General features: G+C 42.1%; 1 protein-coding gene across 1 annotated transcript in view; it reads right to left on the bottom strand.

Annotated features, from left to right (window-relative positions):
• The window catches only part of camta2 (calmodulin binding transcription activator 2), a 55746-nt gene extending 29008 nt beyond the window's left edge, over positions 1–26738 (bottom strand). Inside the window, exons 1-13 of the mRNA XM_041779289.1 lie at positions 26704–26738; positions 22463–22554; positions 20635–20738; positions 20353–20420; positions 20125–20260; positions 18826–18897; positions 18295–18442; positions 18070–18198; positions 17791–17998; positions 16733–17648; positions 12791–13474; positions 10352–10478; positions 8010–8144 (exon numbers count right to left, since the gene is read on the bottom strand). Of these exons, the coding sequence (XP_041635223.1) occupies positions 8010–8144; positions 10352–10478; positions 12791–13474; positions 16733–17648; positions 17791–17998; positions 18070–18198; positions 18295–18442; positions 18826–18897; positions 20125–20260; positions 20353–20420; positions 20635–20738; positions 22463–22496 (2761 nt within the window). The 5' untranslated portion in view covers positions 22497–22554; positions 26704–26738. The remainder of the gene's footprint in view (positions 1–8009; positions 8145–10351; positions 10479–12790; positions 13475–16732; positions 17649–17790; positions 17999–18069; positions 18199–18294; positions 18443–18825; positions 18898–20124; positions 20261–20352; positions 20421–20634; positions 20739–22462; positions 22555–26703) is intronic.
• Between the last annotated feature and the right edge of the window lie 499 nt (positions 26739–27237).

Below are 27237 nucleotides of genomic sequence, written 5' to 3'. Positions count from 1 at the left end.
GTTTGTCTTTTTAATGTGGATTAAATGAGGACAGTGTGTCTTTTTAATGTGGATTAAATGAGGACAGTTTGTCTTTTAATGTGGATTAAATGAGGACAGTTTGTCTTTTAAATGTGGATTAAATGAGGACAGTTTGTCTTTTAATGTGGATTAAATGAGGACAGTTTGTCTTTTAAATGTGGATTAAATGAGGACAGTTTGTCTTTTAAATGTGGAGTAAATGAGGACAGTTTGTCTTTTTAATGTGGATTAAATGAGGACAGTTTGTCTTTTAATTGTGGATTAAATGAGGACAGTTTGTCTTTTTAATGTGGATTAAATGAGGACAGTTTGTCTTTTTAATGTGGATTAAATGAGGACAGTTTGTCTTTTTAATGTGGATTAAATGAGGACAGTTTGTCTTTTTAATGTGGATTAAATGAGGACAGTTTGTCTTTTTAATATGGATTAAATGAAGACAGTTTGTCTTTTAAATGTGGATTAAATGAGGACAGTTTGTCTTTTTAATGTGGATTAAATGAGGACAGTGTGTCTTTTAAATGTGGATTAAATGAGGACAGTTTGTCTTTTTAATGTGCATTAAATGAGGACAGTTTGTCTTTTTAATGTGGATTAAATGAGGACAGTTTGTCTTTTTAATGTGGATTAAATGAGGACAGTTTGTCTTTTTAATGTGGATTAAATGAGGACAGTTTGTCTTTTAAATGTGGATTAAATGAGGACAGTTTGTCTTTTAAATGTGGATTAAATGAGGACAGTGTGTCTTTTTAATGTGGATTAAATGAGGACAGTTCGTCTTTTTAATGTGGATTAAATGAGGACAGTTTGTCTTTTAAATGTGGATTAAATGAGGACAGTTTGTCTTTTTAATGTGCATTAAATGAGGACAGTTTGTCTTTTTAATGTGGATTAAATGAGGACAGTTTGTCTTTTTAATGTGGATTAAATGAGGACAGTTTGTCTTTTAAATGTGGATTAAATGAGGACAGTTTGTCTTTTAAATGTGGATTAAATGAGGACAGTGTGTCTTTTTAATGTGGATTAAATGAGGACAGTTTGTCTTTTTAATGTGCATTAAATGAGGACAGTTTGTCTTTTTAATGTGGATTAAATGAGGACCGTGTGTCTTTTAATGTGGATTAAATGAGGACAGTTCGTCTTTTAACGTGGATTAAATGAGGACAGTTTGTCTTTTAATGTGGATTAAATGAGGACAGTTTGTCTTTTAAATGTGCATTAAATGAGGACAGTTTGTCTTTTTAATGTGGATTAAATGAGGACAGTTTGTCTTTTTAATGTGGATTAAATGAGGACAGTTTGTCTTTTAAATGTGGATTAAATGAGGACAGTTTGTCTTTTAAATGTGGATTAAATGAGGACAGTTTGTCTTTTTAATGTGGATTAAATGAGGACAGTTTGTCTTTTTAATGTGGATTAAATGAGGACAGTTTGTCTTTTAATTGTGGATTAAATGAGGACAGTTTGTCTTTTTAATGTGGATTAAATGAGGACAGTTTGTCTTTTTAATGTGGATTAAATGAGGACAGTTTGTCTTTTTAATGTGGATTAAATGAGGACAGTTTGTCTTTTTAATATGGATTAAATGAAGACAGTTTGTCTTTTTAATGTGGATTAAATGAGGACAGTTCGTCTTTTTAATGTGGATTAAATGAGGACAGTTTGTCTTTTAAATGTGGATTAAATGAGGACAGTTTGTCTTTTTAATGTGCATTAAATGAGGACAGTTTGTCTTTTTAATGTGGATTAAATGAGGACAGTTTGTCTTTTTAATGTGGATTAAATGAGGACAGTTTGTCTTTTTAATGTGGATTAAATGAGGACAGTTTGTCTTTTTAATGTGGATTAAATGAGGACAGTTTGTCTTTTAAATGTGGATTAAATGAGGACAGTGTGTCTTTTTAATGTGGATTAAATGAGGACAGTTCGTCTTTTTAATGTGGATTAAATGAGGACAGTTTGTCTTTTAAATGTGGATTAAATGAGGACAGTTTGTCTTTTTAATGTGGATTAAATGAGGACAGTTTGTCTTTTAAATGTGGATTAAATGAGGACAGTTTGTCTTTTAAATGTGGAGTAAATGAGGACAGTTTGTCTTTTTAATGTGGATTAAATGAGGACAGTTTGTCTTTTAATTGTGGATTAAATGAGGACAGTTTGTCTTTTTAATGTGGATTAAATGAGGACAGTTTGTCTTTTTAATGTGGATTAAATGAGGACAGTTTGTCTTTTTAATGTGGATTAAATGAGGACAGTTTGTCTTTTTAATATGGATTAAATGAGGACAGTTTGTCTTTTTAATGTGGATTAAATGAGGACAGTTTGTCTTTTTAATATGGATTAAATGAAGACAGTTTGTCTTTTAAATGTGGATTAAATGAGGACAGTTTGTCTTTTTAATGTGGATTAAATGAGGACAGTGTGTCTTTTAAATGTGGATTAAATGAGGACAGAGGGTGGAGGAAAGGAAACTGGCACTGAATCAGGATCTAGCTACAGCGGCTCACATTAAAGAGTCGTTTAGTAGAACAGACTTGTTCATTCCTCGCTCTCTCACCTCACCTCCACGGTTCAGAGTGATGTGGTTCTAAACCAGGTCAAACCAGAGGACTCCTTCTCCTTGGGAATCTGACCCTCTAACCCTTCACCTGTGGTAATACTCACTGGTTTGTAAAGTGTAGGGATCGTATTCCAGTATGAATTGTTCTGATAAATGCAGCATATAGGACAGTTTAAGGCTGAGAAGTGCTAACTTTCCTCCGTTCCCATTCATTCCTTTGCCCCCCCCCCCCCCCCCCCCCATCCAGGATCACATGACTAAAAACGACCTATAAGATGAAGAATGAACTGTTTTTCTGTTCTGCATTTATTTTTGGGAAGAATCAAAAACAAGGTTAATTTTTCGTGTAAAAACACGGAGCTATCAGTAAAACAGCAGATTTATTATCCAAACTTCCTCCACCCTCACTGACACTAACGACGACTCCCAGGCCAACAGCTCAAGTATTCCTGAACGCATCGCACGGAATAAGTTCTGGATCAGGATTCTGGTTACCGTGGTAACGGAACAGCTGTGTAATCATGACAGTGATCCTACCGACACAGTCCTGCTGCTGTGTGTCGTCCATCTTCTGTCTGTCTGTTTGTCCAAAAATCATCCCTCCTTCATCTCCTCCGTCCCATCTCTCTCTGTCAGAGCGAGTCCACACAGGTGAGGAGCATTCTGGGTACGTTATGATGTCACAGGATAAGTTAACCTCGCCACTGTGCTCTTAAAACGCACGGTGACGACGGGCTGATGAGAGAGGCTAAGAGTCAACACAAACTTCTGTAATGAGCAGGCAGCACGGTCGAGCGAGGATCAACAAGTCAGAGAGAGAGAGAGAGGGCGGCGTGTGCAGGCTGGACGCCCAAACACAGCAGCAAGGCATGGTGGGAAATCCACAGTGAGGGAGGGAGGATGTCTCACATTCTTGGCCCTGAGCCTAAAACCCCCGACAGAGTCCCAGAAACCACAGACGCACACAGAGACAGGGGCCCGGGTCGAAATCCCCTACAGGGGCAAGGGCCAGATCTACGTATTAATATGAACAAATATCAAAACTCTAGGGCCGGATCTACATCTCAATATGGACAAATATCACAGACGCTAGGGCCGGGTCTACATCTCAATATGGACAACTATCACAGACGCTAGGGCCGGGTCTACATCTCAATATGGACAACTATCACAGACGCTAGGGCCGGGTCTACATCTCAATATGGACAAATATCAAAACTCTAGGGCCGGGTCTACGTATTAATATGGACAAATATCAGAGTCGCTAGGGCCGGGTCTACATATCAATATGGACAAATGTCACAGACACTAGGGCCAGGTCTACATATCAATATGGAAAAACATCACAGACACTAGGGCCGGGTCTACATCTCAATATAGACAAACGTCACAGACGCTAGGGCCGGGTCTACATATCAATATGGACAAATAGCACAGATGTTAGGGCCGGATCTACATATCAATATGGACAGATATCACAAACACTAGGGCCGGAACTACATCTCAATATGGACAAATATCACAGACGCTAGGGCCAGGTCTGCATCTCAATATGGACAAATATCACAGACGCTAGGGCTGGGTCTACGTACTAATATGGACAAATATCAGAGTCGCTAGGGCCGGGTCTACATATCAATATGGACAAATATCACAGACGCTAGGGCCAGGTCTGCATCTCAATATGGACAAATATCACAGACGCTAGGGCTGGGTCTACGTACTAATATGGACAAATATCAGAGTCGCTAGGGCCGGGTCTACATATCAATATGGACAAATATCACAGACGCTAGGGCCGGGTCTACATATCAATATGGAAAAACATCACAGACACTAGGGCCGGGTCTACATCTCAATATAGACAAATGTCACAGACGCTAGGGCCGGGTCTACATATCAATATGGACAAATAGCACAGATGCTAGGGCCGGGTCTACATATCAATATGGACAAATGTCACAGACACTAGGGCCAGGTCTACATATCAATATGGACAAACAGCACAGACGCTAGGGCCGGGTCTACATATCAAAATGGACAAATAGCACAGACGCCAGGGCCTGGTCTACATATCAATATGGACAAATATCACAGACGCTAGGGCTGGGTCTACATATCAATATGGACAAATATCACAGACTCTAGGGTTGGGTCTACATATCAATATGGACAAATATCACAGACGCTAGGGCCTGGTCTACATATCAATATGGACAAATATCACAGACGCTAGGGCCGGATCTACATATCAATAGTGAATAATATCACAGATGCTAGGGCTGGGTCTACATATCAATATGGACAAATATCACAGACGCTAGGGCCGGGTCTTCACATCAATAGTGAAAAATATCACAGACGCTAGGGCTGGATCTACGTATCATTATGGACAAATATCACAGACGCTAGTCCTTGGTCTACACATCAATAGTGAAAAATATCACACACTCAAAAGGGCGGGGTCTGAACATGGATATGGACAATTATTACAAACACTAGGGCTGAGTCTAAACATCGATATGGACGAATATATCCAACACTAGGGCTGGTTCTAAACATAGATATAGACAATTATAACCAACACTAGGGCCAGGTCTGAACATCGATATGGACAAATATATCCAACACTAGGGCCGGGTCTAAACATGGATTTGCACAATTATTACCAACACTAGGGCCGGGTCTGAACATGGATATGGACAATTATTACAATACTAGGGCCAGGTCTAAACATCGATATGGACAAATATATCCAACACTAGGGCCGGGTCTAAACATGGATTTGCACAATTATAACACAAACTAGGGCCTGGTCTAAACATTGATATGGACAAATATATCCAACAATAGGGCTGGGTCTAAACACTGATACAGACAAAAATAATCAACACTAGGGCTGGGTCTAAACATGGATATAGACAACTATTACAAACACTAGAGCCATGTCTATACATCAATATGGACATATATATCCAACACTAGGGCCGGGTCTGAACATGGATTTGCACAATTATTACCAACACTAGGGCCGGGTCTAAACATGGATTTGCACAATTATTACCAACACTTGGGCCGGGTCTAAACATGGATTTGCACAATTATAACCAACACTAGGGCCGGGTCTAAACATGTATTTGCACAATTATATCCAACACTAGGGCCGGGTCTAAACATGGATTTGCACAATTATTACCAACACTTGGGCCGGGTCTAAACATGGATATAGACAATTATTACAATACTAGGGCCAGGTCTAAACATCGATATGGACAAATATATCCAACACTAGGGCCGGGTCTGAACATGGATATAGACAATTATTACAATACTAGGGCCAGGTCTAAACATCGATATGGACAAATATATCCAACACTAGGGCTGGTTCTAAACATGGATTTGCACAATTATTACAAAAACTAGGGCCTGGTCTAAACATTGATATGGACAAATATATCCAACAATAGGGCTGGGTCTAAACACTGATATAGACAAAAATAATCAACACTAGGGCTGGGTCTAAACATGGATATAGACAACTATTACAAACACTAGAGCCACGTCTATACATCAATATGGACAAATATATCCAACACTAGGGCCGGGTCCGAACATGGATTTGCACAATTATAACCAACACTAGGGCCTGGTCTAAACATGTATTTACACAATTATTACCAACACTAGGGCTGGGTCTAAACATGGATTTGCACAATTATTACAAACACTAGGGTCGGGTCTAAACATGGATTTGCACAATCATTACCAACACTAGGGCCGGGTCAAAACATGGATTTGCACAATTATTACCAACACTAGGGCCGGGTCTAAACATGGATTTGCACAATTATTACCAACACTAGGGCTGAGTCTAAACATGGATTTGCACAATTATTACCAACACTAGGGCCGGGTCTAAACATGGATTTGCACAATTATTACCAACACTAGGGCCGGGTCTAAACATGGATTTGCACAATTATTACCAACACTTGGGCCGGGTCTAAACACCTACATGCACAAATATATCCAACACTAGGGCTGGTTCTAAACATAGATATAGACAAATATAACCAATACTAGGGCCAGGTCTGAACATCGATATGAACAAATATATCCAACACTAGGGCTGGTTCTAAACATAGATATAGACAAATATAACCAATACTAGGGCCAGGCCTGAACATCGATATGAACAAATATATCCAACACTAGGGCCAGGTCTGAACATCGATATGAACAAATATAACCAACACTAGGGCCAGGTCTGAACATTGATATACTTTTGCCACTTTATCCTTTATCCATTTTTGCCACTTTTATATATTTTCCCATTTCTTTGGCCCTTTTGACACTTTTTAACCATTATTCACCAATTTTGCATCATTGTAATCCCCCCTTTGCCTCTTTAAACCTCTTTTCACCACTTTTTATCCCCATGTTTTTGCCATTGTTAACCCATTATTGCCACTCTTTGCTGATTACATTATTTTTCCATTAAAGTTGTCAGAATGTAGACGATGTTCACCTGGCTTATTTGGTCAAACACACTGATGATGATATTTTGTGTTTAACTGGATGTAGAGTTATTCCCATTAGAACAGCCCTAATCAGGAGAATGTGAATAAACTGTAGACTGGTACATAGAGATTACAGCTGCATGTTCTACAGGTCTCTCCTCGTCTTTGTCCTGCTAAAACAACTCCAGCCTTCATCTGTGGATTCCCTCATTGTGAGCAGGGGCGATCAGGGACCACCGGGCCCCACAGTGGTGTGTGTGTGAGGTTCAAAGAGCTTCAGTCACAGTCAGAAATAGCAGCGGTCCTGATGACTGCGTTTGTTTACAGGTGATGACAGTGGAAAACAGCTCGACCACATCAATCACCCAGAGAGAGAGAGAGAGAGAGAGAGAGAGAGAGAGGAGGGATAAAGTGGATCCATGGAGCAGCGCCTCACAAACACAAACATCTCCATTAGTCACCACCAGCCTGTCCAGACTTTTATGGCGTTGTCAGATTGATCCTCTGATGGCATGATACTGGTGTCTGTTAGAGGTGCCTTTTAACAGCTTTTCTCCCACATGTTGCCTCTTTGACTCATAAAAGTCGACTGACCCTTCATTAAATCAAAAAGGTTTCCTCACACACACAGTCTGGTCTTTCTTGTGTTTCCACTGTCTTACTGTGGTGGGAAGACCGTCTCCTATTAGAGATCTGGACCATGTGGCCCAGACTCAGGGCTTCATTTGGAACCAGTCTGACTTCAAAATGTGGACTAAATAACAGAAATAGAGCAAAGGGGACTAGATCCAGCTTTAGGTATGCTTAACATGCTCCTCAACCAATCAAATTAGAGAACTAGAAAAACCACAATGAATGAATGTGAAATTACTGAGAGCATTTTTATGTGATGTGCAGGAGTGGTATCTGACCGTCCAATGAGAGCCAGTCGAGCTGCGAGCTGGGCAGAGAGCTGGCGTTCCGGGCTCGGTACTCGAACAGAACCGAAGAGGAGACAGAACCTCCTGACTCCAGAACCTGAAGACACACCAGGCCGGCCTCGTGGGCTAAAAGAGGGGAGAAAGAACCAATCAGGAAAGAGACAAAACCAATCAGGATGGAGAGACAGAACCAATCAGGAAAGAGAGACAGAACCAATCAGGATGGAGAGACAGAACCAATCAGGATGGAGAGACAGAACCAATCAGGATGGAGAGACAGAACCAATCAGGATGGAGAGACAGAACCAATCAGGATAGAGAGACAGAACCAATCAGGAAAGAGAGACAGAACCAATCAGGATAGAGAGACAGAACCAATCAGGATGGAGAGACAGAACCAATCAGGAGAGAGACAAAACCAATCAGGATGGAGAGACAGAAGCAATCAGGATGGAGAGACAGAACCAATCAGGATAGAGAGACAGAACCAATCAGGATGGAGAGACAGAACCAATCAGGATAGAGAGACAGAACCAATCAGGAAAGAGACAGAACCAATCCGGAAAAAGAGACAGAACCAATCAGGATAGACAGACAGCACCAATCAGGAAAGAGAGACAGAACCAATCAGGATGGAGAGACAGAACCAATCAGGAAAGAGAGACAGAACCAATCAGGATGGAGAGACAGAACCAATCAGGAAAAAGAGACAGAACCAATCAGGATTGAAGAGACAGAACCAATCAGGAAAGAGAGACAGAAACAATCAGAATAGAGAGACAGAACCAATCAGGATGGAGAAACAGAACCAATCAGGAGAGAGACAAAACCAATCAGGATAGAGAGACAGAACCAATCAGGAAAGAGAGACAGAAACAATCAGAATAGAGAGACAGAACCAATCAGGATGGAGAAACAGAACCAATCAGGAGAGAGACAAAACCAATCAGGAAGGAGAGACAGAACCAATCAGGATAGAGACAGAACCAATCAGGATGGAGAGACAGAACCAATCAGGATGGAGAGACAGAACCAATCAGGATAGAGACAGAACCAATCAGGATGGAGAGACAGAACCAATCAGGATGGAGAGACAGAACCGATCTGGATGGAGAGACAGAACCGATCTGGATGGAGAGACAGAACCAATCAAGAGAGAGACAGAACCAATCAGGATGGAGAGACAGAACCAATCAGCAGAGAGACAGAACCAATCAGGATAGAGAGACAGAACCAATCAGGATAGAGAGACAGAACCAATCAGGATGGAGAGACAGAACCGATCTGGATGGAGAGACAGAACCAATCAAGAGAGAGACAGAACCAATCAGGATGGAGAGACAGAACCAATCAGCAGAGAGACAGAACCAATCAGGATGGAGAGACAGAACCAATCAGGATGGAGAGACAGAACCAATCAGGATGGAGAGACAGAACCAATCAGGATGTGTGCAGGTGTGTCGTGTGCAGGTGTGACCAGAGCAGGTGTGACATGTAGAGGTGTGTTGTGTGACGGTGTGAGGTGTGCAGGTGTGACGTGTGCAGGTGTGACGTGAGCAGGTGTGACATGTAGAGGTGTGTTGTGTGACGTGTAGAGGTGTGCAGGTGTGACGTGTGCAGGTGTGACGTGAGCAGGTGTGACATGTAGAGGTGTGTTGTGTGCAGGTGTGTCGTGTGCAGGTGTGACTTGTAGAGGTGTGTTGTGTGCAGGTGTGTCGTGTGCAGGTGTGACGTGTAGAGGTGTGTTGTGTGCAGGTGTGACTTGTAGAGGTGTGTTGTGTGCAGGTGTGACTTGTAGAGGTGTGTTGTGTGCAGGTGTGTCGTGTGCAGGTGTGACGTGTAGAGGTGTGTTGTGTGCAGGTGTGACGTGTAGAGGTGTGTTGTGTGCAGGTGTGACGTGTAGAGGTGTGTTGTGTGCAGGTGTGACTTGTAGAGGTGTGTTGTGTGCAGGTGTGTCGTGTGCAGGTGTGACGTGTAGAGGTGTGTTGTGTGCAGGTGTGACTTGTAGAGGTGTGTTGTGTGCAGGTGTGACGTGTAGAGGTGTGTTGTGTGCAGGTGTGACGTGTGCAGGTGTGATGTAAGCAGGTGTGACATGTAGAGGTGTGTTGTGTGCAGGTGTGTCGTGTGCAGGTGTGACGTGAGCAGGTGTGACATGTAGAGGTGTGTTGTGTGCAGGTGTGACGTGAGCAGGTGTGACATGTAGAGGTGTGTCGTGTGCAGGTGTGACGTGAGCAGGTGTGACATGTAGAGGTGTGTTGTGTGCAGGTGTGTCGTGTGCAGGTGTGTCGTGTGCAGGTGTGACGTGTGCAGGTGTGTGTGTTCCTGAGTCTTACCTGGGCAGTAGCAGCGCAGAACTCCGGGCTGGATCAGTGACGCAGGAACAGTGCTCTGATCAAAAACACAGGAGTATCGACCCGACAGCTCGCTCCAGGGTCCTGTGATCAACACCTTCACTCCTCCCTGAACACAGAGGAACAGCATGAACCATATGTAGTTTATCAGCAGCCATGTGGTAAATTTTAGCCACAGCTCAGGAAGAACATGCAGCCCTCTGTAATATCTGTCAAACCCATCACCATCACTGCGCCGTCTGCACCACGACTCACTGAATTTCACGGTTCATGTATGATGTCTAAAATTCCAAATCTAAAACTTCTGTTACAATCTTGCATAAATGTTGTTCCCCCTACAAACCACTCCCTTTCCTTTCTTCTTGAAGCTGTAAATGGCCTTTCTCACTCTCTCCTCCTCTCTTTCTTTCATGGCTGGTGAATTATTACTGCTGAAATTTTAAACATAAACACATAAATGCACTAAAAGAATCACATGTCAGTAACTGGACCATGTGGCCTGGACAGAAACACATCATCTGGTCTTTGGTTTTCACCTCCTCGGCCCTGAGCTCTACTTTCTAAAACATTTGTAGTTCCTCCCTCTTTTTAGGGATCAGAAAGACCTGACCTCGTCTTTGAACAGGAAGTACTTTAGAACAAAGCCGACGCCCACAAATGTCCGCAGATGGACCACAATGACACGCTGAGCCCAAGCGTGAACTACATTTCCACTAAAGTTTGACATTTCTTGGACATTTTCCATTCCAAAATCAACTCAAGTTTCCAAAAATGTCAAAGATATTCCCTCAACTTTCTGTGGAAATACTTCAACATAGTTTTAAAGTATTCCATAAAAAGTACCCCAAACTTTCTTCAAATATTCCCCAAATGTTTCAGTGAAACTTTGTTAGAAAGCTTTAACATTCAAATACAATTTTTCCTAAAAAAATTACATACAACATAAAAATAAATGTCCTGAAATTTCCATGAAAATTCTTTAAGCCCCTCACACTAAAGATAATTTACCTAATTTACCATAAAAATACCAAAACACAAATGAAGTATATTCCCTAAAATTACAACACAAATCCCTAAAATGTAGCTGAAAGTTAATGTGAAGATTTCCACATAAATTTCCTCCAAAAATCCAAATAAATTTCCCACAGTCTCATGAAAATGAAACAAACAAAAAAACAATCTAAGCAAATTTTCCCCATTACGTTATATGAAACTGTCTGAAATATATAAACACGTGCCCAAAATTCCCATTAAACTCTGTAAAGTGTCAAAGAATCCCCCCGAAATCCCAAAATCTTGCAAATAAATTTCCCAAATTTCCATGGAAATGTCCCCAAATTTTTTGAAGCAAATTCCCAGAGAAAATTCAAATTAAACTCTTCAAAATCGGAATAAATTTCCTAAATTAACATTAAAGTGCCTGACAATTTCATCATAAATTCTCCCAAATATTCAAATAAATTTCCCAAATTTCCATGGAAATATCGCCAAATTTTTAAAGCAAATTCCCAGAGAAAATTCTAATCAAATTCCTCAAAATCGCTATAAATTTCCTACATTTACACAAAAATGCCTGACAATTTTTACATAAATTCTCCCAAATATTTAAATAAATTCCCATGAAAACGGGAAAGAAATCTAAAGCACATTTTCCCCTGAACTTCCACTAAAACCTTTAATGCAAACTCATGAAAATCTTCCTTCTAGTGCCTCCAACATCTAAAGCAAAGCAGGCCAATGTAATCAGAGTTAGTAAAAGCATGTTCCCCCCCACAGCTCTGTAACACTACAGAACGGTTCTCCTGGGGCTCTGCTGCCCCCTGCTGGACGAGCTGACTATCAGTTACACATGTAGACAAACACACCATCTGTGTTGAAATGGAGTTTGTAGCTTTAACAAACACAACTTCATACTTTGATTCTGATTCTCTCCTAAACCAGGACCCTCTGAGAGATTTCTGCTGCCTCATCCTGATGCTTCATAAACTATGATAAAAATCTCTGATATGGTTCTGATCTGGTAACAAAAAGAGAAGAGCCTAACACTGAATATTCAATAATTCATTGTAATAGTAATTTGTTGAAATTTTAGTGAATTATTGTTTGATATTTTAGTGTCAGAATTGTATGCATGGAGGATAAATGCTAAGAAAGAAGAACAATTATTTCTGACATTGAGGAGAAACCCTTTCAAGAGTTCTGGTTCCATCAGGTGGTCCGGTTTAGTCCAGTACAACAAACCCTGCTGTTTCAGAGCATGACTATGAGAACAGGAGGGAGAAAAGCTGTTAAAGAGGCTCAGCCAGCCTCCTAGCTCAGTGCTAAACAGGCCACCTGTGGGTCAGAGACCATGTCTGTGCTTTTTCATTTAATTAAATCAAAACAAGAATGACAGAGCAGGGGAGCGCTCTGATTGGTTACCTCAGGGTACGACCACTCAGGGGAGAAGTCAGTGATGGAGGCCAGCCGGGTGGAGGACGACGAGGGCAGCGGGTGAGGAAAGGGGAGGAAGGAGGAGGAGGGGGAGGGCTGGGGGGGCACCATGTATCGGACTCCTGCGGGGAACATGGTGGCGTTCGGAGCGGCGGCGGTGGTGGCGGCAGGGGTTTGAGCTGTGACGGGATTGGCCTCCTCTGTGATGAGGTCAGAGATGAGGTCAGGGAACTGGCTGTCAAAGGAGATGTCCAGCTCCTCCCCTCCCCGCTCACAGGGCTCCGCCTCCTCCTCCAGGTGTGTATCCATTTGGTTATCCTCATAGTCCCGCCTACTCTCCTCCTTCACCTGGACAGGTGCTGGTGCAGGGTGAGAGGTATCCATGGTGACAGCAGTGGGAGTGGAGTCAGTGTCATTGTTAGCTTTATCGTTAGCGAAGCCTTGCTGGCTCTGCTGCAGCACCAGGGGCTGATGGGAAATCGAAGCTTCAGGTGCAGACAGGTGATTGTAGGGTTGACCCAGGACCAGTGGCTGCTGTCCGTCAGCCTGACGCTGCACCTGATTGGCTGTCTGTGTTGGTCTTCCTGCAGAGTCCGGGCAGACCAAAAGCAGAGAGGCGGAGCTAGTGATGGCCTGTTGTCGTGGAGATGAGCTGGAGGAGGCGTGGCTTGTCTGAGTGAAAGAAATAAAATGAGCGTATGAAAACATAGAGAAAAAGTAGACCTCCTTCTCTGTTTTTTTCTTAGTAAGAGAGTCCCAACATTCTATCTCTTCTGCTTTTATCTTAGTAAGAGAGTCCCAACATTCTATCTCTTTTGCTTTCATCTTAGTAAGAGAGTCCCAACATTCTATCTCTTTTGCTTTCATCTTAGTAAGAGAGTCCCAACATTCTATCTCTTTTGCTTTCATCTTAGTAAGAGAGTCTCAACATTCTATCTCTTTTGCTTTCATCTTAGTAAGATAGTCCCAACATTCTATCTCTTTTGCTTTCATCTTAGTAAGAGAGTCCCAACATTCTATCTCTTTTGCTTTCATCTTAGTAAGAGAGTCCCAACATTCTATCTCTTTTGTTTTTAATCTTAGAGTCCCAACATTCTATCTCATTTGCTTTTATCTTAGTAAGAGAGTCCCAACATTCTATCTCTTCTGCTTTTCTTAGTAAGAGAGTCCCAACATTCTATCTCATTTGTTTTTATCTTAGTAAGAGAGTCCCAACATTCTATCTCTTCTGCTTTTCTTAGTAAGAGAGTCCCAACATTCTATCTCATTTGTTTTTATCTTAGTAAGAGAGTCCCAACATTCTATCTCTTCTGCTTTTATCTTGGTAAGAGAGTCCCAACATTCTATCTCATTTGTTTTTATCTTAGTAAGAGAGTCCCAACATTCTATCTCATTTGTTTTTATCTTAGTAAGAGAGTCCCAACATTCTATCTCTTCTGCTTTTATCTTGGTAAGAGAGTCCCAACATTCTATCTCATTTGTTTTTATCTTAGTAAGAGAGTCCCAACATTCTATCTCATTTGTTTTTATCTTAGTAAGAGAGTCCCAACATTCTATCTCTTCTGCTTTTATCTTGGTAAGAGAGTCCCAACATTCTATCTCATTTGTTTTTATCTTAGTAAGAGAGTCCCAACATTCTATCTCTTCTGCTTTTATCTTAGTAAGAGAGTCCCAACATTCTATCTCATTTGTTTTTATCTTAGAAAGTCCCAACATTCTATCTCTTTTGCTTTTATCTTAGTAAGATAGTCCCAACATTCTGTCTCATTTGTTTTTATCTTAGTAAGATAGTCCCAACATTCTATCTCATTTGTTTTTATCTTAGTTAGAGAGTCCCAACATTCTATCTCTTCTGCTTTTATCTTAGTAAGAGAGTCTTAACATTCTATCTCTTCTGCTTTTCTTAGTAAGATAGTCCCAACATTCTATCTCTTTTGCTTTTATCTTAGAGAGTCCCAACATTCTATCTCATTTGTTTTTATCTTAGTTAGATAGTCCCAACATTCTATCTCATTTGTTTTTATCTTAGTAAGAGAGTCCCAACATTCTATCTCTTCTGCTTTTATCTTAGTAAGAGAGTCCCAACATTCTATCTCATTTGTTTTTATCTTAGAGAGTCCCAACATTCTATCTCTTTTGCTTTTATCTTAGTAAGAGAGTCTTAACATTCTATCTCTTCTGCTTTTCTTAGTAAGATAGTCCCAACATTCTATCTCTTTTGCTTTTATCTTAGTAAGAGAGTCCCAACATTCTATCTCTTCTGCTTTTATCTTAGTAAGAGAGTCCCAACATTCTATCTCATTTGTTTTTATCTTAGAGAGTCCCAACATTCTATCTCTTTTGCTTTTATCTTAGTAAGATAGTCCCAACATTCTATCTCTTCTGCTTTTATCTTAGTAAGAGAGTCTTAACATTCTATCTCTTCTGCTTTTCTTAGTAAGATAGTCCCAACATTCTATCTCTTTTGCTTTTATCTTAGTAAGAGAGTCCAAACATTCTATCTCATTTGTTTTTATCTTAGAGAGTCCCAACATTCTATCTCTTTTGCTTTTATCTTAGTAAGAGAGTCCCAACATTCTATCTCTTTTGTTTTTTTCTTAGTAAGAGAGTCCCAACATTCTATCTCTTTTGCTTTTAATCTTAGAGTCCCAACATTCTATCTCTTTTGCTTTTATCTTAGTAAGAGAGTCCCAACATTCTATCTCATTTGTTATCTTAGTAAGAGTCCCAACATTCTATCTCTTTGCTTTTATCTTAGTAAGAGAGCCCCAACATTCTATCTAATTTGCTTTTTCCTTAGTAAGAGAGTCCCAACATTCTTTCTCATTTGCTTTTTTCTTAGTAAGAGAGTCCCAACATTCTATTTCATTTGCTTCTATCTTAGTAAGAGAGTCCCAACATTCTATCTCATTTGCTTCTATCTTAGTAAGAGAGTCCCAACATTTTATCTCATTTGCTTTTTTCTTAGACAGTCCCAACATACCATCTTATTTGCTGGGATCTCATTAAGAGTCCCACCTGACCTGTTTTGCTTTTATCTTAGTAAGAGAGTCCCAAAAATTCCTTCTCATTTGCTTTTTCTTATTGAGTCCCAACATTCTTTCTTAGTTGCTTTGATCCCACTAAGAGTTTCAGCATTCTATCTCAATTTTATTTCTTACTAAGAGACAGTCCCAACATTCTATCTATTCTATTTGCTTTAAGTTCACTAAGGAGGATTCCAATATTCTATCTCATTTGCTGTGATCCTATTAAGAGTCCCAACAATCTATCTTATTTGCTTTAAGCTCACTAAGAGGATCCCAACATTCTATCTCATTTTCTGTGATCGCATTAAGAGTCCCAACATTCTATCTCATTTTCTGTGATCGCATTAAGAGTCCCAACATTCTATCTCATTTGCTTTAAGCTCACTAGGAGAGTCCCAACATTCTATCTCTTTTGCTTTAAGCTCACTAGGAGAGTCCCAACATTCTATCTCATTTACTTTAAGCTCACTAAGAGACTCCCAACATTCTTTCTCATTTCCTGTGATATCATTAAGAAAGTCCTAACATTCTCAAGCAGGTTTTAAAAGTTCCTCACTTCCTACAGACTTCACTGTAGGAGGAAGTGAGTTAGTGTTATAGGTCATGGAAGTTTGATGATGATTTTAGTTCTCAGTCGTTTACTATGTGTGTGAGGTAGAATGTTGGGACTCTTAGTGAGATCAAAGCAAATATCTCCTGGAGAACAGCATAGCAACAACAGGCAGAGATAACGTGATTGGTCCATCCTCTACCTGTCTCCTATTGGTTGGTTCATCAGCAGAAACATGTTCAGAGCACAGGAAAAGTTCTGTACACCACAGAAAAAAACTGAACACTACTCTAAATAAAATGTGCTCTGGAGTTTTGTAACCATACTGACTCCATAAACGTCTGAACTGACCTGCAGCAGAGCCAGCTTGGTGGGAGGAGCGCTGCCTTCGTCATCATCTCTCCTGTCCTTCACCTCCTCTTCATCTCCCCCTGTTGCCTCCTCCTCCCTCCCCCCTTCTGACTCACCCAGAGCTCCCAGCTCCAAGCAGAGGGGGAGGAGGGGCGGCACCACAGACGAGGAGGGAGACAAGGTGAGGGAGAGCGATGGGGGGAGAGTGACGCCAGTGTCCTTCCTTTCCGCCTCTGAGGACGACGAAGACGAAAGGGAGGAGAGAGAGGATGGGGGGGAGACGGAGGAGGGCGGGGTGGAGGTGGGGGAGAGAGACAGAGCCAGGGAGGGGGGAGACAGGGGGGAGGAGGAGCAGAGAGCAGGAGAGGGTGTGGAGGAGGAGGGAGGAGGAGGTCCGCCGTAAGTCTGACCCTGCTTTGGAGAGTTTAGGAAGGAGTCAGGGTCAAAGGTCGGGGGGAGGGACGGGGAGGACGGGGGAGATGGAGGAGAGGCAACGGCTGGAGGTGGGGGGGAGCGCAAGGAGGAAGAGGAGGACGAGGGGGTGAGGAGCAGGCCTCCGATGACTGGGGAGGGGAGGAGTGTAAGGGAGAGAGTGGCCACGCCCGGCGCCGGGACGGAGGGCGGGGCAGAGGCCGAGGAAGAGGGAGGGGAGGGAGGAGGGGGGAGGGCCGGCGAAAGTAATAACTGGCCAGAGTGGGTGAGAGACAGGCTCCTCCCCTGCCCCGCCTCCTCCACTCTGGTCCCTCCTCCTCCTCCCCCTCCTCCTCCCACAGTTGCAGTTGTCGCCATGACGATGACAGCATTCTGGGGCAGCGCCACCGTCGTCAGGCTGCTGCGGCGGTCACCGTAGAAGCCATTGCTATGGTTACCCATGGCGATGGTGGCTCTGTGGCCCTGAGGAGGTGAGGAGGCGGAGCTAAGAAAGACAAAATAGAAAGAATGAATGCAAATCCTCAAGAACTGTTTAGAATATTTAAGACAGTCTAAAATAATGATGTGGTCAGAATAGAAGAGTTACCACGTATATAAACGCTAACCTCCCTGGGAGCAACACTTACGTGGATGACGGGCAGGGAGACGAGGCGGGGCTGCTCTGAGTCTGGAGGTGGGGCAGTTTGGACTCTCCTCCCCCTCCTCGTCCTGACTCCCCCCCCTCAGAGGAGAGTGGCGAGGGGGAGGGTCTGCAGGAGGAGGGAGGCAGTTTGGGGGAGATGATGCGATGCTTGGTGCTGTTACAGCGGTGAGGAATGTTCACTCCTGAAGAAACTACAGACAGACACAGGGTTAGCCCAGTTATGTCACTGTGATGTCACTGTGATGTCACAGCCATGCCTTACCCTGGCCGGTGTTACAGAGGCAGGCGTGCGTGCGCGGCTGCGGTTTGGTTCTCTGCCGGTCCAGGATGTGCTGAACCAGCTCCTCGATGCTGAAATCACCTGAGCCCACCGAACACTTCATGCTGTGAACTACACACAGAGACACACAAATCAGGGATGCTACAGGCTAACAGTGCTAGCGCGCTAACACCTGTCAGAGCTCCAGCTCACAGTACAATCACTCACACATGGGCTTCAGCTGGTTCAGCAGGTCGTCTCGGCTCCACCTCATGCTGTCATGGCGGTCGGCCACCGCACACAGCAGTGGACTGCATTTCCCAGAATCCTCCAGGGACGGCACGTTCAGGTAGTGGACCAGAACAATGTCCGGGTTCTGTGATGTACACATGAATCATAATTATTACCTAAATGCTAACTGTGAGCTTAATGTGACCACAGATGGACCAGGATGTAGCTCGTTAGCTCCATGCTAACACAACATGGAAAGTGCCATTAACGGGCTAACAGATAGCTCTGAATCTGGGCGATTTTAACTTAAACTGTGACATATTTCCTCTCTCCTCTGTTTTTGATATAAGAGCATCTAGATGTGCTACAGCCACCCTTAACACTTCATAACCACATGTTGGTAAAAATAAACGTCACTGATTATCAAGGCTAATTAAAAGCTCTGGTGCTAATCATGACATCACTTGTTAAAATAAGACTGATAGTACTAAAACGTGGGGTAGGAAAGAATCGACTGTACGTTCATACCTGCAGCAGCCAGTAGCATCGTCTGTGGAATGTTGGCACAATGGAGGAATGGACGTAGCAACCATAGAGGCACTGAAACAGCACAACACAGTTAGCATTAAGAACAGGGAGCTTTGGTCGTTCAGCTACCAGGGGATAACACTTTAGTCTGTGCATCCATACTCTGTATTCAAATGAGGTTCAATTATCAAGCCTCTTTAGCAGCTTTTCTACATCATGATGTCATAAACAAGCCTTTAAATAAACACACTGATATACTATTTTGACAAGAAATGGAATGTTTTATGAGCTTTGGTGACATCATCCTCAAAGGCAAAGATGGAATGTTTTATAAGAGCTGGTGACATCATCCTCAAAGGCAAAGATGGAATGTTTTATAAGAGCTGGTGACATCATCCTCAAAGGCAAAGATGGAATGTTTTATAAGCTTTGGTGACATCATCTTCAGAGGCAAAGATGGAATGTTTTATAAGAGCTGGTGACATCATCCTCAAAGGCAAAGATGGAATGTTTTATAAGCTTTGATGACATCATTGTTAAAGGCAAAGATGGAATGTTTTATAAGCTTTGATGACATCATTGTTAAAGGCAAAGATGGAATGTTTTATAAGCTTTGATAACATCATTGTTAAAGGCAAAGATGGAATGTTTTATAAGCTTTGGTGACATCATCCTCAAAGGCAAAGATGGAATGTTTTATAAGCTTTGGTGACATCATCCTCAAAGGCAAAGATGGAATGTTTTATAAGCTTCGGTGACTTCATCTTCAAAGGCAAAGATGGAATGTTTTATAAGATGACATCATCTTTTAAAGTCTTTAAAGACTTAAAAGGATGGCATCATAAAAAGGCAGAGGACAGATGTGTTTTTATAAAGCTGAGTCTTTTCCCTCCATTTTTGCCAAATAGTAGGCAAAGTTGGAAACTGAGGGTGTTCAAACAGGACATTAAGGATTACCACTTGGTACCTGAACACCCATTACAGATATAAATCCCTGTTCTTTTGCATTAGGAGTGTTTGCTGTAACATGATGCATAAAACACTTCAGTATTTTGCCAGAATTTGCCAATCTGTGCAAACATACGCAGGCGAGTGTGTTGAGAATTTAAAGATTTCCCATGAGTCACCTGTTCATGGATCTACCACTGTTCACTGTGGAGAAGTTGGTGGTCTTTATTGCCCCCTGTATGTGTGTTTTGATGTGTTTGGGTCAATAATGCTGCTGCTCATGAGATGAAGAGCAGAGCATTCTCTTTGACTACAGTAAAAATGCTGTGGTAATAACATAGTGCGGCATACCTCCATGCCCTGGACCTTGAGCTTCATGTGGTCCTCTCTCGTCGTTTTTCCATCCTTCCTCTTCTTCCAGCAGTATCCGTCCTTCCTGTACTTCACCTTCTTCCTGTTGTAGAGGATGATGCTGCCATTCTTTGGCCTGAGAGGAAAACAAAGCAGCAGGGCTTCAGTAATCAGCTGTCAGCAGTGATTGACGCCCTGGGTTTGGCCTGTCAGGCGGTGGTGCAGTACCTGGTCTTCAGGGTGCAGGAGAGCCACTCGTCATGTCGGTCAAATGATATGAGGTAAGAAGCAATCTCCTGCAGAGACACAGAGCTCACTGTTGTTAAATATCAAACAAATATAAATAATAATAAATATGAGGAAGTGGTAAAGGTGGACGTCGGGTTTAAATATAATAAATGATCATTAGCAGATCAGATCAGCTATCAAGCCTTCATGTAGTGAAGTTTGAGTCCGACATACATCTCTGCACCTTAAACCAGAGCTACTGATCGCCTTTCAGACACTCACCTCGTTAGTGTTCCACCTGAGCCGCTCGTTAGGCAGACTGGACAAACGAGGGAGACACTCCAACAGCTTGTTAGGAAGAAACACTTTCCTCTGCCCTTTGTTCTCTACACGGACAGACATTTCACATGTTAGAGGACACCGTAAAAATAAAATAAACAAGGAAGGCATTCGGTCACATTTCAGCTCTGATTTAAAATCCTAACAGGACCATCTGAGGTTCAAATCTCTCATTAAACCAGAGAAATGTGAGGGTGAGGGAAGGAACGAGAGAGAAAAGCAGAAAAAGACGGTTCACTGCAGTCTGGAACATTTTTATTAAACCATTCAAATATGAGGGCTTATTTCAATGATTTCATTTTCAAAAAGCTTCTTTCATTAATGCTAACATTTGTCTTGAAATAATAGAATCATTCACAATAGAAAAGAAACTACATATCAGATGTTAAACCAAGACATTTCACCATTTCAGGAAAAATATTAGCCCTTTTTTAATTTGATGGCAGCAACACAACTCAAAAAAGTTGGGACAGGGCAGAAAAAGGCTGGAAAAGTAAAGGGGAATTATGAAAACAGCTGGAGGAGCATTTTAACACTACTCAGGTTAATTATCAACAGGTCAGTAACATGACTGGGTATAAAAGAAGCATTTTAGAGAGGCAGAGTCTTTCAGGAGTAAAGATGGGCGGAAGTTCACCAATCTGGGAAAAACTGAGTCTAAAAAATATGGAACAATTTCAGAAAAATGACTTTGAATCTCCCTCCATCTACAGTCCACAGATTCAGAGAATCTGGAGAAATCTCTGAGAGCAAGGACAAGGCTGAAGGGGCCCTCAGAGGCCACTACATTAGAAACAGGCATGATTCTGTAGTGAAATCACTGCATGGGCTCAGGAACATTCCAGAAATCATCGTCTGTCAACACAGTTGGCCGTGCCATCCACCAATGACAGTTAAAGCTGGATCATGGAGAGAAGAAGCCATATGTGAACAGGATCCAGAAACACCGTGGTCCGTCTTCTCTGGACCAAAGCTCATTTAACATGGACTGAGGAAACATGGAAAACTGTTCTGTGGTCAGAGGAAACCACAGAGGCCGTGTCCTGTGGACTAAAGAGGAGAGGGAGCATCCAGCTTGTTCTCCTGGCTCAGGTCTAAAGCCTGCATCTCTGATGGTATGGGGTTGAAAACATTTGGAGCATCAGAAAAGGAAAAACCGCAAAGAAGAGCCGAGACTGTTGAGCAGCTAGAATACGTCAGACGAGAATGGGACAACATTCCTCCCCCATCAGCTGGTCTCTTCACCTCCCAGATGTTTACAGACTGTTGTTAAAAGAAGAGGGGACGCTACACAATGGAAAACATGGCCCTGTCCCTACTTTTTTGAGATGTGTTGCTGCCATCAGATTCAGACTGAGCTAATATTTATCCTGAAATGTTAAAATGTCTCAGTTTAACCTCTGACATGCTGTTTCTGTTCCAGTGTGAATCAAGTATGAGTTCATGAGATCTGACAATCATTGACCTCTGCTTTTATTTACATTGTGTCCCAACTTTTTTGGAATTGGAGTAGTAGTTTGATGATAATAGGAGTGAATATTTATCAGACTGCTTGCTGCCATTAATAAAAGCATCCATGCACAGTTATATAAAATCAGCCCTTATATCAGTGAAGACGGCCTGGTCCAGGACAGACTCAGTGATTTCCTCTGCAGCATCACCTCTGGGACAAAAGTGGGAGCCCCTGTGATGTCATCAGTGCCAGGCTGTTACCATGGCAACCAGCCCGGGGCTGTATACGTGCAGGTGTGAGTGTACGGAGTGAGCTCACCTGTCTCCGTGGAAACCATCTCCTTGTTGCTCATGGCGGCGAGTCCATGCAGGAAGAGTCTCACACAACGCACGGCGGCCCACACTGCCCCGCTGCACGCACGCACAAACGGGGAGAGAGAGAGAGAGAGAGAGGGAGAGAGAGTCAGAACGAGACCCGGTCTGGAACCAGATACCTGAAACCAGATCTGCTTACAGGACGGCGCCACGCACTGCTTCAGCAGCTCCCTGTTACCTAGCAACAGCTGAATTTGCACCACTTTAAATGGAGAGAGAGAGAGACAGAGAGAGAGAGAGAGAGCGTGCTCATAACAACACTGTATGTTAGTCTGAGTTTATGTGCGCTGGGTTATATAACACGAGAGAGTTAGGATGGTTTATAACAGCAGCAATAAACGGTATAAACACCACCATCTATCTAACAGACAACACACTGATAACAGGCTGTCACATGACCAACACCTGGAACCACAGGTTAGAAAACACTAGAATATTAACACTGACATCTACAGTCTACTGATAACAGGCTGTCACATGACCAACACCTGGAACCACAGGTTAGAAAACACTAGAATATTAACACTGACATCTACAGTCTACTGATAACAGGCTGTCACATGACCAACACCTGGAACCACAGGTTAGAAAACACTAGAATATTAACACTGACATCTACAGTCTACTGATAACAGGCTGTCACATGACCAACACCTGGAACCACAGGTTAGAAAACACTAGAATATTAACACTGACATCTACAGTCTACTGATAACAGGCTGTCACATGACCAACACCTGGAACCACAGGTTAGAAAACACTAGAATCTGTCAGTTCAATGACGGACTGAGTCACAAAGCAGCAAAGATTTTTCTAAAGGCCGGTGTTCAACCATAAAAGAGGAGAGGGAGCCAATTTAATGAGACAAATATGGTGTACAGTTTAAAATCATAGGGCCTCCAACATTCCCATCCTCTCCCTTTGATTCTTAATAGTTTATAAAACATTCCATCCTCTGCCTTTGATGACATCATCCTTAATAGTTTACAAAACATTCCATCCTCTGCCTTTGATGACATCATCCTTAATAGTTTACAAAACATTCCATCCTCTGCCTTTGATGACATCATCCTTAATAGTTTACAAAACATTCCGTCCTCTGCCTTTGATGACATCATCCTTAATAGTTTACAAAACATTCCATCCTCTGCCTTTGACGACATCATCCTTAACAGTTTATAAAGCATTCCATCCTCTTCCTTTGATGACATCATTCCTAATAGTTTATAAAGCATTCCATCCTCTTCCTTTGATGACATCATTCCTAATAGTTTATAAAACATTCCATCCTCTTCCTTTGATGACATCCTTAGTAGTTTATAAAACATTCCATCCTCTGCCTTTGATGACATCACCCTTAATAGTTTATAAAACATTCCATCCTCTGCCTTTGATGACATCATTCTTAATAGTTTATAAAACATTCCATCCTCTGCCTTTGATGACATCATCCTTAATAGTTTACAAAACATTCCATCCTCTGCCTTTGATGACATCATCCTTAACAGTTTATAAAGCATTCCATCCTCTTCCTTTGATGACATCATTCCTAATAGTTTATAAAGCATTCCATCCTCTTCCTTTGATGACATCATTCCTAATAGTTTATAAATCATTCCATCCTCTGCCTTTGATGACATCATTCTTAATAGTTTATAAAGCATTCCATCCTCTGCCTTTGATGACATCCTTAATAGTTTATAAAACATTCCATCTTCTACCTTTGATGACATCATCCTTAATAGTTTATAAAACATTCCATCCTCTGCCTTTGATGACATCATCCTTAATAGTTAATAAAACAATCCATCCTCTGCCTTTGATGACATCATTGTTAATAGTTTATAAATCATGCCATCCTCTGCCTTTGTTGACATCCTTAGTAGTTTACAAAACATTCCATCCTCTGCCTTAAATGACATCCTTAATAGTTTATAAAGCATTCCATCCTCTGCCTTTGATGACATCACCCTTAATAGTTTATAAAACATTCCATCCTCTGCCTTTGCTGACATCTTTAATAGTTTATAAAACATTCCATCCTCTACCTTTGATGACATCCTTAATAGTTTATAAAACATTCCATCCTCTGCCTTTGATGACATCCTTAACAGTTTATACGGCATTCCATCCTCTGCCTTTGATGACATCATTCTTAATAGTTTATAAAGCATTCCATCCTCTGCCTTTGATGACATCCTTGCCTTTTGCATGCAGGCCAGGCTGGGCCCCAAATCGAATATATACACTATGTACACTATATGGACAGAAGTATTTGGCCACACCTGCTAATTATTGAATTCAGGTGTTCAGTCAGACCAAAGGTGTATAAAATCATCACCTAGCCATGCATTCTCCATATAAAAACATCTGTGATCCTAAATGAGCTGTCCTGAAGAGCTCAGTGATTTCCAGAATGGGACTGTGATGATGCCTCCTTTGCAATAAGCTGGTTGGTGGAATCGGAAGAGTTTAGGAACAACAGGAACTCAGCCATGAATCTGAAGACCACGTAAAATCACAGATTTTCACCTTTGCGCCTTGCCAGTTGCACCTATGTTTCTACTATGGCCTACTATTTAGTAAAGATGGAGGGGAAAAAAAACAACATCACCCAGCTTTACCAACATTCCACTTCTCTGATGATGTCATCAGAGTGTATAAAACATTCCATCCCTGCCTTTCAACATGTCGGCAAAACTAATAAAACATTCCACAAGCCTCACATCACCAAGTCCACTGAAAGAGTCAGATGTAGTGGAGTAAAACACACCAGAGCAGTGGAAGCGTGTTCTGTGGAGTGGCCAATCATCTCCTCTGTTTACAGTCAGATGGTCAGTCTGGGTCTGGAGCATGCTGGGAGAACGTTACCTGTCTGGCTGAAGTTTGGTGGAGGAGGGATAATGGTATGAGGCTGTTTCTCAGGGTCTGGACTAGACCCCTTATCTCCAGTGAAGGCCAGTCTTAATGCTTCAGCAGACCAAGACATTCTGGACAATGCTATGCTTCCAACTGTGTGGCAACAGTTTAGGGAAGGCCCTTTTCTATTCAAGCAGGACTGTGGCCCAGAGACCAGAGAAGGACTAGAAAGACCTGGTCTGATGAGTTCAGAGTCCTGACCTCAACCCATCCAGCACCTTTGGGATGAACTGGAACAGAGATTGTGAGCCAGGCCTTCTGGTCCAACATCAGAGCCTGACCTCATAAATGCTCCACAGAATGAATGGACACACATTCCCTGTGGAATGTTGTGGAAAGCCTTCCAAGAAGAGTGGAGGTCATAAGCACTGCAGAGAAGGAAACTCCATATTAAAGTAGATGGATCTGAATATTACAGTCCCTGCTGGTGGAATGGTCAGGTGGCCAAATACTTTTGTCCATGTAATGTATTTCTGTTTTAACTGAAAAATCATAAGAGAAACTCCTGCAGAGGAGAAATGTTGGTGGTGTTTTTGTACTGTTAAGCCCATGTAAGCAGTTAACCGGCTATATATGATAAATTAATACATAAATCAGTAATAATTGAACATTATTTTATTGCTATTATGTCAAACAGGTACAGCTGTAGTATAACTTGAGTGAAAACCACTAAGATGTTTATTTCTGGAGCCTCCGTGCCCATCTTTCCCTCAGATAAACAGAACCACACACCCACACAAGACCGAAGGCCGCGCAGTGACCGCGAACTCGCCTGGCTGATCAGGCCGCCTCTCGGAGCTTCCTTCTCGGGCGCAGCAGTCCAACTCCTCGCGGTGTGCTAGGCTAAGCTAAACTAGCTTCTACATCGCTTTTAAGTATTCGCATCTTTAAATCATTTACGTAAACGACAGCTCGTTTTAGCCCGGCCTGTACATCCTCGCTCTCTTACGCCGTAAGTAACCACACAGTCAGATTTAATCTCCGATTTTTAAAATCAATAATCGATGTTTGTCTGAGTAGCTGTCCAGCTAGCCGCTAGCGTTAGCTTCAGAGGCTAAGCTAACGGCAGCTCCAGTGGTCCCGGTGATTAAACACCTCCACAGCCGAGCATAGGGGGCTACCGCCGGGATTAGCCGGGCTAACCCGAGCCAGACAGTCCGTGCTGCTCCATACATGTTTAATATTACCTAAACACGAGTAAACGGGGTAAAAGGCAACCAGGAGGAGAGGAGTTTAAAGGTATAACAGTCAGTTAAAGCTCTTTACCTTCCGCCTTCAGCACAGCCGCCATCTTCTCCCTCTCTGACGTCATCACGTAGTTATGGGAGATGTGGAAGATGCAAATCTTCCTCCATCAATGAGATCACCGGATTAAATTCTGGATTATTCTACCCCTGTTTTTCAAGAATAACTCACTACGGTCTGAGGCTGTGGACGGTTTTCATTTTACAATATGTTTATTAATAACTTTACTTTATCTCATATTTATCACCCTGTCATTAAGATAGTCTCCCTAATCTACCTACAGTATGGAGGCCCTAAAAGGACATGCACCCAACAATTTATAATAATTATTCATTTAAAAAATAATAATATAAGCCTAACTAATAAAGGAAAAAATCATCTTATATTTATTGACTTTTTATTTCCTGTGAATGATGAGTTACTTTCACTCATTTCTCAGTGTCTCAACACATAAATCCTTAATTAATGAGATTTATAAATCAAGGTCTCCGGACCTAAAATATTTAGAAAAATATCATATTTCATGAAATGATTTCAATATCATTTTGAAGTCTA

Source organism: Cheilinus undulatus, linkage group 22 (genome assembly GCF_018320785.1).
Source record: "Cheilinus undulatus linkage group 22, ASM1832078v1, whole genome shotgun sequence".
Taxonomy (NCBI): Eukaryota; Metazoa; Chordata; class Actinopteri; order Labriformes; family Labridae; genus Cheilinus; species Cheilinus undulatus.
The sequence above is the reverse complement of the archived record's forward strand: the minus strand, read 5'-3'. Positions and strand labels throughout refer to the sequence as shown.